The sequence below is a fragment of the Tenrec ecaudatus genome, chromosome 2 (assembly GCF_050624435.1).
Source record: "Tenrec ecaudatus isolate mTenEca1 chromosome 2, mTenEca1.hap1, whole genome shotgun sequence".
In the NCBI taxonomy this organism is placed as follows: Eukaryota; Metazoa; Chordata; class Mammalia; order Afrosoricida; family Tenrecidae; genus Tenrec; species Tenrec ecaudatus.
This window is the reverse complement of record NC_134531.1, coordinates 9,356,578-9,371,321: the sequence shown is the minus strand read 5'-3', so window position 1 is coordinate 9,371,321 and position 14,744 is coordinate 9,356,578. Positions and strand designations below refer to the sequence as shown.

The following is a 14,744-nucleotide window of genomic DNA, read 5'->3' as shown; positions in this document are numbered from 1 at the left end:
ACTTAGACCTCCAGCCTTCGAGTTAGCAGGTGGGCAGGTTAACCACTTGCACCACCCAGGGACTCCTGGGGTCATGTTGTATTACAGCATGGTTCTATCTCCTTCATCAAGGGGAAGCCACGTGGTTTTCTGCTTAATCTGGTTTCAGAAAACCAAACAATAGCCCACTGCCATTGAGACGATTTCAATTCATACCAACCCAGCCCTGGGTTTTTATTCCTGGACATCTTTACAGGGGCAAGCAGCCTCACTCTCCTCCCTCATAGTGGCTGGTGAGTTTAAACACCGGCCTTGCATGGTTAGCACCCCAGTGCCTCGCGGGCTCCATCGACTTTCATTAGACCTTTGACGTTTCAAACAGATTTGCTTTACCTGTTTAGGAACTGAATATCTTGGTGTTTTGTTAAACAAACACACGTATATGCACACGCCGCCTAAAAACATGTTATTGTTGGTGCCGCCGAGCCCCTTCCAACTTGAAGTGTCCCCGTGTGCACCCGAGAGCCCTGCTCCATCCTCACCACGGCGCTTATATTTGGGCCCGTCAATGCAGCCACTGAGTCAATCCATCTCATCAGTGTTGTCCTCTTTTTCACTGCCCCTCCCCCCTCGTTTACCAAGCATGATGTCCTCCTTCGGGGAGGGACAACAGGTCCAAAGTACAGGAGGCAGAGTCTCGCCATCCTTGCCTCTTAGGAGCATTCTGGCTGTGCCTCTCCCAAAGTAACCGGTCTTCACGATACTCTTATTTAGTGATTTAATTTTATGAGTCATCCAAAGATCAAAATGGACATCTGGAGAGCTTCGGAGAACAGTATGCCCTGTATGCCAACTTTGGATACATCCCTAAGACAGAGAACCTCCTTAAAATCCCAGCCCAGCCAATTGCTGTTGATCCAGTTCTGGCTCACGGGAAGAGCTGTGCTCCACTGGCCTTTCAGGAGCTGGTTTTTCAGAAATTTATTTCTAGACACCCGTTGACAGTGAGTACTAAATACACCTTAAAGAAACTACATGCTTTTGTTAGTCCTGCTGTAAGAAAATACAATTTTGGTGAAATTAACTAAAAATCACTTGTGATTTTGTTAGACAGGGTTATCTAGAGAAACAAAACCAGGTCACATGATTTTATATAAAGATAAATAGATACAACACGAAGAAATAAACAGCTAATTAGTCCAGAGAGCAGTACAAATGGCTCAGTTCCACTCACTTCCATGAGACAGTTAATACACTGGCAGTCCTTCAACTCATGAGGGCTGCTAAGTGCAAGTCAAGGAAGCAGACAGCCGTGTCTTCTGTAGAGCAATACAGACAGTCCAGCCACAGGCAACAAACAGCAGGGAAGGTCACCAACAGTCAGCCAGATGGCAGGGTCCGACAGTCCCCAGTTCAAGTGATGTATTCACCAGCAGTGTGGCAAAACAGGTCTCGAAGGAACCTCAGACTATAGCAACACCGTACACAGGTTGGGTGTCCCATAGGTAATGTAGCTCACAAGTTGAGACAGAACTAGCTCAGGCAGCTGCACACTGGTCTGATCATCAAAGAGCAAGAGGCAGAAAGGAAAGTCTCACCAAGCCATTTATCTCTTTGCCCTTCAATTAAACTGCAACCTTATTAATCCCACATGTGTTTATTGGCCAGGTTGGCACAATAAACCTATCTATCACAGGTGGGGGTGGAAATCAGCTGTATGTCAATATATCCTTCTAGCCAAGCCAGAAGTTGGCCCTGGGCAATCTGTCCAATCTTGATGGCTCATTTGGGAAGTCTCTTTCCCTACAGACGATCTCAAACACACCCTTACTTTGATGGAAATTTCAATAGTCATCTGTTTCCTCTTATTGTTGCTTTGTTTGCTTGTTTGCCCCCTAATTGTCCACTGCTTGGATTTCCTCTCTGAATTGGAAGTGTAGAACTGGGCCGAGTCAGCCATCCATATAGCTCCAGTTGTGCTACTTACTCATTCTCATCCAGCATTGCCCATCATTTATCAGGATGGGAATCCAGAGAAGGTTTTTATCACCTCTGGTGTTTTCATAGCTCCTCTCTAATCTACGGCCTTCAGTTTAATCGTTTGCTTTTTCACTCCTATCAAAGCGAAATGAACCTAGGAGAAAGGCCCCAACTCATAGGCGTAACCTCACTGCTTATCACTCAGCTCTGATTATGACAATAGACAGACAGATTCCTTCAGCCCTCTCCAAAAGCCAATGCAGAGTTGATGCTGAGTCACAGCAAGCCCATAGGGCAGAGTATTACTGCCCCTGTGGGCTTCTGAGACGGCAACTCTTTACAGGAGTAGAAACTGTCTTTCTCCCAAAGAGTGGCTGGTGGTTTCAAACTGCAGACCTGGTGGATACCAGCTCAATTCATAATCACTGTGACAGCAGGGCTAACCACTCCTGAACTTTGTCCCTCAGCATCTGTTGCCCCTTTGATCTCAAATGATTGGTTATTCAAACTGCAGACCTCACTAGGGTTAGTGTTCTCCTTATAAAACCAAAACCAAGCTCATTGCCATCGAATTGATTCTGACCCACAGTGGCTCTACAGGACAGAGTAGAATTGCCCCTGGGCGCTTCTGAGATGATACCGCTTCAGGGGAGCCAAAAGCCTCGTATGTCTCGCATGGAGCTGCTGGGAGTTAGACTGCTCACCTGTGTTCATATTTGGCTGAAAACTGAAACCTGAGAGTGATTTTTATTCTAGGTCTTTTGAGTGCCTACGCCCTATCTTGACTAAAAATAGAAATTGGAGAGTTATGATGTTTTAATAATGGGAAACAGAGGCAAAATCAATTTCTCCAAATTAATGTATAAACTGCTTTGCCAAGCTGCCCTTCCTAAATCTGCCTTTAGAAAATCCTTCCAAATAAGAAGTTAACTTCAAGCCTGATTTGAGTCTGAGACAACATAGGGAAAGAAAACCCAAATGGAAAAATGCTTTGCTTCCCTATTTTGTGCATTTTTGCGCTCCACTGCTGAGAGCCATTGTGGTGTAGTGGTTAAGCATTGGCTGATCACCTCCAGATCAGCAGTTCAAAACCACCAGCTGACTCTGAGGATGAAACATGCAGTTTTTCACCCCCATGTAGAGTAGCAGTTTTAGAAACTCACGGGGGCAGTTCTATCCTGTCCATGACATTGTGTGTGTGTGTGTGTGTGCTTTGTTTCTAAAGATATACAAGCTTTTTTTATATATATACAAGCTTAAATACAAAGGGGGCTTCAAAAGTTATTGGAGGAAATCCATTCTTTTTCCCTTCCATTTTTTTCCTTGAACTTTGTTGAACCCCACCTTGTTTTTCAGTGGTGTTGATGGGTTAGACTAAGGAGTTGCTGATCTGGGCTGCTTAAATGTTCACCCCACTGTATTTGGCAAACACTGTTTTGGATTTCCTGCTGTTGGTGTAGCTAAGCCCCAAACTCACTGCAATTGAATCGATGTTGACAGGGTAGAACTGCCCTGGTGAGTTTCTCTGACTATAACTCTTTACTGGGAGTAGAAAGCCCCGTCTTTCTCGCATGGGGCCACTGGTCATTTCAAACTGCTGACCTTGAAGTTAGCAGCCCACCTCGGAAATGCTGGGCCACCAGGGCCCCAGGCACCATGAATGGGATCAGCAGGTACCTTCAGCCACCCCTGATTTGACAACTCCGATGAAGAAGAGGGCTTCTATCCTCCTTCCTGACTCTAACTTTCTAATCCTCTTCTCACATCACTGGAAACACACATGACAGACATCCTGTAACGTCCATATTTCTCAAGAGGAGCGCTTGTTTCATTTTGTTTTGTTGTTTCCAGTTCTTGCAGTTATGTTGGAAATCGCGTGGAACGTGTCACTCTGTTTTGTCCTAAGACAGAAAAGCTATTAACGGTCTCAACGGTGACTTGTCAGGAAGGGACTGTGACTTGTGGCTTGAGTCACAATCACTTGTCACATTAGAAACACTCAGTTGTTAAAGGCCTTCAATCGATAGTTGTGGTTCTCAAGTAGAAGTTGCTATGGTATCGGCCTTGTGGAGCAAACCCCACGACTGCAAAGAAAGCCGATGATTCTTTAACCTTCAAATGTTATCGCCGCACTCTGATGGCTTGGCATTTTAATTGAGAGGTTAAAGTCTGCTCTTCATTAGACATTCACAGTCTCTGTTTTGTAACTAAGCAAAATGCAAACACAAAGATTGCACTGTGGCAGAGGAATTTTTGCATACTAACTATGTTTCAGCGGTCCTTACCGCCACCTGAATATTAATGTGCCTGCCTCTGGAATTGTTTGACTATTTTCACGGACAAGTATCTAGCTCATAAATATAGAATGCAGCAAAACAGCATTTGCTCATGGCCCACCATTGAATAGATAAGAGTGAAACATGCCTCTCCTTGTATGTCTACCTAAGAAGATCCAGCGCTTTCTGTCTTTAAATGATAGGACTGCAGAGTTGCTTTAAGAACCTTATGGAAAATTATCAAATCTGCTTTAGGAAAAGGAAATAGGCTGCATTAGAATAGGCACTTTGTCATGGACTTAAAAATAATAATTGTGTAATTGATAAACAGATTTTGAAACACAGCCAGAGTTGAGTTCCATCTCAATCACAATAACGGATGACTGTCCCTGTTGCCCTTAAACAAATGAGTGGAAAGAAAGTTTGAAGCTTGTCGTGGTTGTTAGATGCCATTCCGTCAGTTCTGACTCACCGGGACCCACGTACAACAGAACAAAACTCTGCCAAATCCCGTGCCAGCCTCACCGTTACTCTTATGTGTGAGGCTTTTATTGCAGCTACCGTGACGGTGCATCTCATGGAGGGTCTGCCTCTTCATTGCTTTCAGAAACCAAAGCCAATCTCATTGCCATTGAGTCTGTACCAACTCACAGCGTCCCTATAGGACTGGGTAGAACTGGCCTTGGGGGTTCTGAGACTGTAATGCTCCTGCAGAGCAGCTGGTGGTTTCAAACTGCTGACCCTTCAGATCAAAGTGCAATGCATAACCACTATACCGTCAGTGCTTCTTTGCTTGTTGTTGTTGTTAGGTGCTCCGACCTATAGCAACCCTTACTCACAAAAGAACGAAGCACAGCACTGCCCTGTGCCATCCCCACACTCGTTGCTCTGCGCGAGCCCATAGATGCAGCCACTGTGGCAATCCATTCCGTGGAAGGTCTTCCTCTTGCTCACGGCCCTTCCATGGTACCAAGCATGGTGTCCTTCTCCAGGGCCTGGTCTTCGGTCTCAATCGCAAATGTGAGGCAGCCGCCATTCTCTCTGCTTTGTACAAGGTGCTTCAAAGAATTAGTGGGAAATGAAATGGGAAGGTAATGGAAGGCCTCTCCTAGTGGCGTGCACCAATCTCATCACATTCCCCACATCCTTGCAACATCCTTAAGTGTGCTTCTCAAAGCCAACCCCATCCCAGGGAACCATGTGTCTGCATGCTTTTACACATAGCCTTTTACTTCAAAGGTCTTTTTCGGCTCCATTCGGACTTCCTCATCAGCGGGCCCAAGTGCTGGCTAGTTTAACGGGTTGTCTATTGGGATCTATCTCAATGGCTGTGTTCGATGCAGCCCCAAGGGCCACCATCCACAGAAACCAAACCTCACCCACCAGTTGTTTTTGTAAATTAAGTTTCCCTGAAACACAACTGCACCTTTCCCTGTATGACGGTCTACCGCTGCTCTCTGGCACAACAGAGTGGCTTCTAAGCCAGTGATATTCATTCTCTGGTTCTTTATGGGAACTGTGTGCTGCCAGCCAGATGTCGTCACACTGTGAATGAAGCATCTAGAGTCGAGCCTTGAGAGACCCATGAAATCACCCCAGGGGAACCCAGAACCTGCAGGTAGCTTATTGTTTCTGTAGCCACAAGTGGCTCCCAAGAAGTTGGATGAATTAAATCAATGCAGATTTCATGTTTGGTTACGTTTGCATGTTTTAACTGTACGTTGTGTGAAACTATACAAAGCAAATTCATTTCCCCCTCATTCTGTCCACATTTTGTTTCATAACACGAGCTGCAATTCTCTCAGTGTGACAGCAGCCTCCTCACTTCCTCCCCTGGGCTCCCTGTTTCCTTTCTTCCTTCCATTTTTCCTGATGCTTCCTGTCTTCTGAGCTTTGTGTTTAGGGAAAATGCTGTCCTTCTGATCTCATATAGTTAATTATTCTGAGGAGTATGTTCCTGTGAGGGTATTGTTCACTTTATAGACCTGTCTTGTTTGCCTACTGCCTGATTCCTCAAGTCTGGATTTTTTGCATGACTTGGAATTTTTCTCGCACTCAGTCCAAGATGGAGCAGTAGACAGTGGTAGCCAGGCACCATCGAGTTCTCAGGGTCCTGAGCTGCTCAAGGCAGCAACAGAGACATCTTGGCCAAGTCTCTGTTTCTAGGTATAGGGAAGACAAACTCAAAGGCAACATGTTTACTTATTGATTTATTTTTCAAGGTGTTTGTGGCTCACAACTGCTAGGAGTACTCTGTAGACCCCAACAGGAACATTACATTTAGATGCACATGTGCACGTGTGTGGGCCAGCAAGTACATGACAGAATTCACAGCTAGTCCCCACTGCCCAACATCATGCAGGAAAGTACAGTCGACCTTGGAAGTACCCTCCTTCTTCCAGAGAGAAGATGAGTTTCTATTGTCTTCTTAAAGTGCTAAATCTGAATTTGGACTAGCCTGTTGCCATCTGGTCATTTCCAAGTCTAGAGACCCTCCTGTGTGTTGGAATAGCACTGTGCTTTCGGGGACTGTTGAGTGGCTAATTGTTTGAAAGCAGGTTACCAGGTACCTCTGGGTGGACGGGATCCTTTGGATTGGCAGCTAAGAACCTATGTTCTTAGCTATGTGCCATAAGCACGCACACACACACACACACACACACGCCCCCGGACTCCTGCATTGTGATGACACACTCTCAGCCCTTCATTTCTGCCTCTCACCACGGTGGGCGTGTGGAGGAGCAGGAGGTCAGGGAGGAGAACGATCCTGTTTCAGAGGAAGAGATCCCACCAAGTGTCTTGACAAGGGCGTGTTGCTCTGGAGCCCGGCTGCCCACTCACCACCTTGTCTTTCCTGTCCTTTCTCCCGCAGACACTCTCCCAAAGTGGTCAAGGCAGCATCTCAGGTCCTCAACAGCATGTGGCAGTACCGCGACCTGAGGAGCCTCTACAAAAAGGTAAGGCTGACGTCACCACCACAGACCCTCCACCCCTCACACGGTGCGTCACGTACGGAGGACATGTGTCAATCAGCTCTGTAGCTGGAATTCAAGAATCTAAGAAAAAGCCAAAGGAGCCCACAAAGTGTCCCTGGTTCTAGACACATTGGACTTTCCTGGCCAAGAGGTCCTACAGTCACAAACTCAAACTCAATACCATTAAGTCGATTCTGACTCATAGTGACCCTACAGGTCAGGGTAGAACTGCCGCTGTGCGTTTCCTAGGCTGTATCTCTTACAGGGGTAGCAAACCTCCTTAGAGGCTTCTCCCTTGGAGCAGGTGGTAGTTTCAAACAGCTGACCTGGCAGTTAGCAGTCCAGCGGGTAACCACTACCTCACCAGGATTCAGATGTCCCCCCCCCCCACCAAGGCTCCTCTGTAGTCACATGGTCTATATAAAAGAACATGAGCTTGGCTTTGTGGGTTTGTTCCACAACGGGCTGGAAAGCAATAAATTGAGAGATTTTGTCAAAACAGAACAAACCCAAAAGGCATGAAGAGTGCCCATGAGTAATTTTGTAGAGAAAATACAACAAAATGCAAAGAGCAATCCAGGGAGAAGAGAAATAGAGCATTCCAAGGAGACTGAAGAGAAGACCCCACAGGTTGATCTTAGTGTCTGGACCCTGAGACCCTCCCTGCAGCACTCCAGGGGGTGATTGTTCTTGGTGCCCCTGAAACCCGTTGACCAATGTAACCATGCACAAGTGTCCATGGACAGATGGGAGGTGGTTGTATGTGAGTTGCAGTGGTGGGCCATCATACCTAGGTCTCCTGCATAGAAGCTGAGAACGCTACCACCGGGTCACCACCTTCTGCGCCAGTTGCACTAGGTAAAATGAGGAAGATGTAGCTCAACATCCGTTCAAACCTGAACCAGGCAGGCGCTGATACCATGCATTTTGTGGGTGTTTTCATCCCCCAAAGGGCTTTAAAATAAATGCTTAGAGGAAAATGTCACATTTAGAATGGTCAGGACTATGTCTTCCTTCCAAGCACTGACAAAAACAAACAGATTCGTGGCTGATTTTGTTGCCAATGAGTCACCTCCAACTCATGGAGACCCCATGCATGCCCGAGTGGCATTGGGCACCCTGGGGTTGGCGGTGACTGATTTTTCAGGGGTAGATCTTTTCTGGATGCGGCTGTTGGTTCCTGTGGAGTCTCTTCTGACGCACAGAGTCCCCATGTGTTAAAGCCCTTTGCCATCAAGTGGATTGTGACTAATAATGTAAGCTGACCAGGCGTCCCGCTTTGGGCAGGGCAGTCCCCATTTTTAACAATTTTTTCCGCATCCCGTGGAGTTTTTAAAAAGTCCCAATATTTGGAAAGAATGCATGACAAGCTAGGGTTATGGGTTTTGGCTGCCATGTGTCTATGTCACCAGGATATGTTTTATCGATGGTGTCCCACTGGTGTCCCGCTTTACCAATGTTAAAATCTGGTCACCGTATAATAGTGACCATATAGAACAGAGGAGAACTGCCCCTGTGAGTTTCCAAGGCCATAATTCTTTAAGGGAGCAGAAAGCCTCACTTTCCTCCCACGAAGAGACTGGTGGTTTCGAAGTGCTGACCTTGCCGTTAGCAGCCCAACTCATCACCCACTACACCACCCAGGCTCCACCCCCATGTGTGAGGAGGGGAGGATTCTTTACCAACCCCCAGAAGTTGTTATTTTGTTGTTACTGAACCAGCAAGCAGGTGTTCAAATGGAACGCATCGGGTTGAGTTCATGGTAGGGAGTATTGAACACTGTTGCATAAAAGGAGCATAAAGCAGGCGTTGATCTCAGAACAGGGGTCCAGAAAACCTGTATGGGGCCTGGGAAGGGATGAGCTTCCTCAACAACCGCTGCATCAACTTTTGGCCAAAGCCAAGGTCATGGCTGCCTTCCCCCTAACCACCACCTAACGGAGCAGTGGCTCAGTTAAGCAGTAGTAAGAGGCTGACATCGCGGTGAGTGAGACCCATCTTGCCAGAGGGGAAATTTGCCTATTTCTAAGCCAATGGGGATAAGTAAATATTTCATAACTTTGGACTAAATTGTAGTCTATTTCTAGATTTCCCCAAGGTCTTTCTCCTTCCCTCAAGCAGTCATTACGTTGCACTTAAAGTTTAGACAGTGTAGCCCGTATATGTCTGTATTCCAGAAAAAGAAGTAGGCTGGAGTTAAATTAGGGAATTACAAAACTAAGCATGGGAAGAATATTCTTGCTTAATCGGAGCTTTTGCTACCTGTGGTGCACACGAGGTTCAGACACGTTCCTTGACAAAGCTTTGCGTTCTATTATAGGAATTAGGTTCTTGTCTTACCAAGAGAAAGGTAGACTTTGGAAGACATAGGGCAACGCAAAAGAATGTTAGTAGAAGCTCCTACAAGAGAGAAGAAGTTACCCAGCCAGCATGGCCAGAATCAGTTATTTTTCCCCCAGCTTGTGTATCATATTTTTTAAAGGCTCTGCACACTCAGGAGATTCGCTGGGTCTTCCATCATGTTAGCATAGGGTTTGGGGAAGTATAGTCCCTAAGGTGAGCTACTGAAAAAGAGCTGCTTTCAGAAAGTCATCACAGTAGCTGAATTATATGAAGAAGAATGTGGCATTCAGATAGGAGGAAGGCTTATTAACAACCTGTGATATGTAGATGACGCAAGCTTGCTTGCTGAAAGTGAAGAGGACTTGAAACACTTGCTAATGAAGATCAAAGATTGCAGCCTTCGCATGGATTATGACACAAAATAAAAAGACCCGAATTCTCACAACTGCCCCATAGGAAACATCATGACAAATGGAGAAAAGGTTGAATTTGTTAAGGATTTCATCTTGCTTGGATCTACAATCAATGCTCATGGAAGCAGCAGTCAAGAGATCAAAAGATGTATTTCCTTGAGTCAATCTGCTGTGTAAGACCACTTTAAAATGTTGAAAAGCAAGGACGTCACTTGTAGGACTAAGATGTGCCTCCCCCAAGCCATGGTATTTCCAGTTTCCTCTGAGGCATATGAAAGTCGGACCTTCATGGTATTTCCAGTTTCCTCTGAGGCATATGAAAGTCGGACCTTGAATGAGAAAGACCGTAGTAGAATCAATGCGTGTGAATTAAGATGCTAGTGAAGCATCTGGAAAGTGCCGCGGACTGCTGGAGACAAAACAGAACAAATCTATCCTGGAATAAGTACAACCAGAATGCTTCTTGGAGGCAAGGATGGCAAGTGTTTGTCACACATGCATTGAGCAGGTTGTCAGAAGAGATCAGTCCCTGGAGAAGGACACCATGTCTGGAACAGTGGAAGGGCAGCAAAAATGAAGTCAGTCCTCAACAAGATGTATTCACACAGTGGCTCCAACAATGAGCTCAAACTTAGAAATAATTGCGGGGATGACACAGGACCAGGCAACCTTTAGTTGCGTTGTGCAGTCACTATGGGCTGCAGCAGCTCAGGGGCACCCCACAACGAAAGGATGTGATACAGGCATGTTGCTGTGAGCATGCTCAGTCCAGCTCCCTTGGCCTGTCTCAGGTCCATCCTGCTCCTGTGAAATTCATATCCCAGACTCTTCATTGGACTCCTACTAGGGCCAAATGAAGTCTCTCCTGGAACCTTCGGCTAAACAGGCAGCCGAATCTGCAGAACACACTATAATCTAGAAAGGAGTGAATAGTTTCTTCTGAATGTGCAGAAGCTTGATGAAATATGACTGCCTTGAATCAACTCCCCTTTCCCTGAGATCCTGGCCCCTACTCCTTCTCCGGAATGTACCTGCTCGGAGTCCCTTCTGTGCACCGGCGGGAAAACACCCTTCAAGCCTCTCCCGAGTGATAACTGGAATAGCAGCCTGAGTTTCCATCTCGGTGGTTGTCCATGTTGCTAAGAGAGTTCAGCAACTGTCATTGCCTTTCTACTTCCGTGAGAAAGAAAAACAACCCAGCACAAGCGGAAGAATGTGCTGACAGGAATTTAATGGAGCCTGAACGCAAGAGCCAAAGATGGTGTCAGGTGTGATTCACCTGAGCGGATCTGAAGACCGGCCCTGGAGAGATGGATGGCGATGTCTTCACTTGACTCCGGATTCGAGAACAGAGAGAGAGCACTGCCCGTAATCCTTTCCAAATTATGCAGCTGTGAAATGAAAGGAGGACCTTTCTGCCCCAGGCCATCAGCGCTGCTAATCGCATAGTTCAAGATCAAAAGAAATGAAAAAGAAAAGCTTCCCACTTGAAAAGTCCTTTTTGTGAGAACGCCATCTCCATCTTGCCTGTGCATTGTTTCAGTCAACAGGAGGGGAAAGGGTTTCCGTTTTTTGTCCTTTAACAGCGTGGTTCATAGGGGGCTTCAAAGAGCCCATGGGGAAATCCCATTGCCTTTTCATCCCATTTGTCCACAGACATTTCAAAGCATCCAGATAGGGTCAGGCACAAAAAGATTGAGTCCTATCTTGCTGGTAGCAGTCAGTGCATAACCGCTGCACCCACCGCCAGCACCCCTTCTCAATTCCTGTTTTTTAAGTATCATTACTTCAAATGTGTTTGATAAACCCCTTTTATGACCTTAGAAAAAGAAGAATTCTGCCATACATACACGCACCCCAAAAGATAAACAAGATCCGGGAAATAGCTACTCTGGGTAACAATGAAATGTGGGACAATTGCTGACAACTGCTTTGGGTTCTGAATGACAGACTACAGAATTTGAGAGCTAAATTAAGAGAAGAATTTCGAGGACTTGTATCAATTAAGGGAAGGCAATGAGGACATTACCCACCCACTGCCATTGAGTTGATTAAGACTCTGGGGCTGCTTTATAGAGTTGCTGAGACTTTAAATCTTGACCAGACAGCCTCCTCTTTCTTCTACAGAGTGGGTGGTGGGTTTGAACCACAGCCTGTGACTTGCAACCCAATGCCTAACCCACAGCACCACCAAGGCTCAATGAAGTAGTATTATGGGTAAGAAGGGAATAAAAAAAAGAAGGAAAGATATGTCCATTGGCATAAGAGCAGCAGGTTTACCAGACAGGGGCAGGGTTTACGTATTTCCTTCTCTGTCACTGTCTTGTTTCCTTAAGACTCAGACACAGAGCCAGACCTTATTTCATTAGCTTAATGGCCATGTTTTCACTTAGAAAGAGACACATTTAAACAGACGGAATATTCTTCTGGCTGTGTTGACCACTATAAAATTAGGTTTGATTCATGATACAATTTGAATTCAAACATATTTGCATCATCTGGAACTCCTCCTTGAGCGAGACCTGAAGACTGAGGTTATTCCCCGAGGGGAAATATGCAACTGCCAAATGATAGGCTCTCAAGTGGGCTAACTAGTGCTTAAACTTTGATAACCCCATCCTTAAGTGTGTTGATGCCAGCTCCCTGACTCTTGGTGACCCCATGTGCAAAGGAATGAAAGATGGGCTGGTCCTGGGTCATCCCCATACTGGTTGTGACCTGTAGGGCTGTCACTGGCTGTTTCCGAAACACAATCACCAGGCCTTCCACCGTAGCTCTTAGTCTGGAAACCTGACCGAAACCTGTTCAGCGTCATCGCCACAATCAAGCTCCTACTGATGGATGGGTGCTGAGCCTGAGATCCCTTGGCCAGGCGTAGAACCTGGTTCTCCCACATGAAAGGTGAGAACTCCACCCCTACCAATTCCCTCATGACCTCAAGTGGATTTTACACTTGATCTTAGCCAAACGGCTGAGAAGCAATCCAATGGCATGTTTTCCCAGGGAAAAGAAACCAAGTCTTAGGAGGGAACTGGGTGTAGCGTAACAGAAGCCTGGGATCAAAACGATTTGACTCTTGAGGACCTGGGTAGTCGTTTAAAATGGTTTGATGTTATTGGGTACTTATGATTGATGGGAGCATGGTGGCACAACTGTTAAGCACTTGGGTGCTAACTCTAAGGTTGGCAGTTCAAACCCACCCAGCAGCTCAGTAGGAGAAAAGACCAGGCAACCTGCATCCATAAAGATTGCTCTCCAGAAAACTCTCTGAGATGGTTCTACTTTGTTCTATAGGGTTGTAATCAATAGGAATCAACTACAACCCCTAACAACAAAAACAGGGTTTCCTACCAGGGCTGGGGACTTGGGGGATGGATGTTGGCAACAGCCATTCTGGGAAAAAAAGAGATATATTTGAGGAGGAAGAATAGAATTAGAAGATTATAGAAATCATTGAATACACACATGCAATACCTTACTAATCTGTACCATAGTTTGAAAATAGAGTTGTATTGATTGGCACACAGGAGCCTCAAATCAATAGATAATTCGTTCTCTTATGGAATTTCACCTGGGTAGACAGGTAGCCTAGGGAAGTCCTAGCTCCTGTCTGGTTGTTCTGTAACTGACTAGGGTGCTACCTTCATTATCGGGGGCTGCTCCAACAGAAATGGATTTTCGTAAAGTTCAGGAAGCTGTTGATGTGTTGTTACTACATTCGCTAGTCTATTCCAACTCATCGTAACCCGCGGTCCAATGAAATGAAACCTTGCCCAACCCTGCACCATCATCAGAACCCATGCCATGCTCCTGGTGACACATACTGTCTGCCATCTGGACCCGAGGCAGCTGGAAGTAGCTCCGAAGTCTTCGCTTTCATCATCAGCGTTATTTTTACTGATTCCTACCTATATTTCTATCTGACTCGCCTTGCCACTGGTTTCATGCTCACGTCTCCACCCAGATTACTAGGTGCCACCATCTTTCTCCAAAGTGGCTAGGCCTGCCAGTGTGGCCCGGGAAACAGCATCCTGTAGGGAAGACTCTGAAAGGATGGAGTTTATTGTTGTTGTTAGTTGCTGTTGAGTTGCCTGACAGAATGGAAACGTGCCCATTCCTGAGCCATGCTCTTTGGCGTTTTGGAGCTCACTGTGAGACTGGTTGGTGTGTTGGTTCATCTTCCTGAGAATTTTCCTTGTTTTCACTAACTCTCTAGCAAGTACGATGCCCTTCCTAAGCATTGATCTTTTCCTGATAACCTGTCTAAACTAAACAAAATGAATTTTTTCATCCTCACTTCTAAGGGGCATTCCTGTTGTATTTTTCCCAATTTTTTCCCCCATTCTTCTTCGGGTCATGTGAATTACCACGTCATGGAAGATGATGAAAGCTACTGTGTTCTTGGTTTCATACGTGGTTTGCATGCATTTGCATTTCCTTCTAGGGTTTGCTCTGTACTCGTGAGAGGTTGGGTATGCTGAAATGCATGTTGCATCCAGGATCATAGAGAAGAACAGCATTAGAATAAGTTGACATGAGGTCCAGCCCTGGCTACCCTGGGAGCATATCATGGGTATCCAATAAGAGTATCCAAAGGATATCATTGCAGATGGCAGGTGGATCTTGTCTCAAAGTGGAGAATACCAGAAAAAAATATTTATATTTTCTTGATTATGCAAAGGCATTCAACTGTGCAGATCCTAACCAAAGGGATACCACTGAGAAGAATGGCAATTCCAGGACACGTCATTGTTCTCATGGAAAACCTATCTATACGT

At 45.8% G+C, this 14,744-nt stretch overlaps 1 protein-coding gene across 2 annotated transcripts in view; it reads left to right on the top strand.

Annotated features, from left to right (window-relative positions):
- CTNND2 (catenin delta 2) overlaps positions 1-14,744 on the top strand; it is a 473,556-nt gene that overhangs the window by 416,707 nt on the left and 42,105 nt on the right. For both annotated transcript variants that reach the window (XM_075542985.1, XM_075542984.1), the window contains one exon: positions 7,108-7,192. In XM_075542985.1, the coding sequence (XP_075399100.1) occupies positions 7,108-7,192 (85 nt within the window). The remainder of the gene's footprint in view (positions 1-7,107; positions 7,193-14,744) is intronic.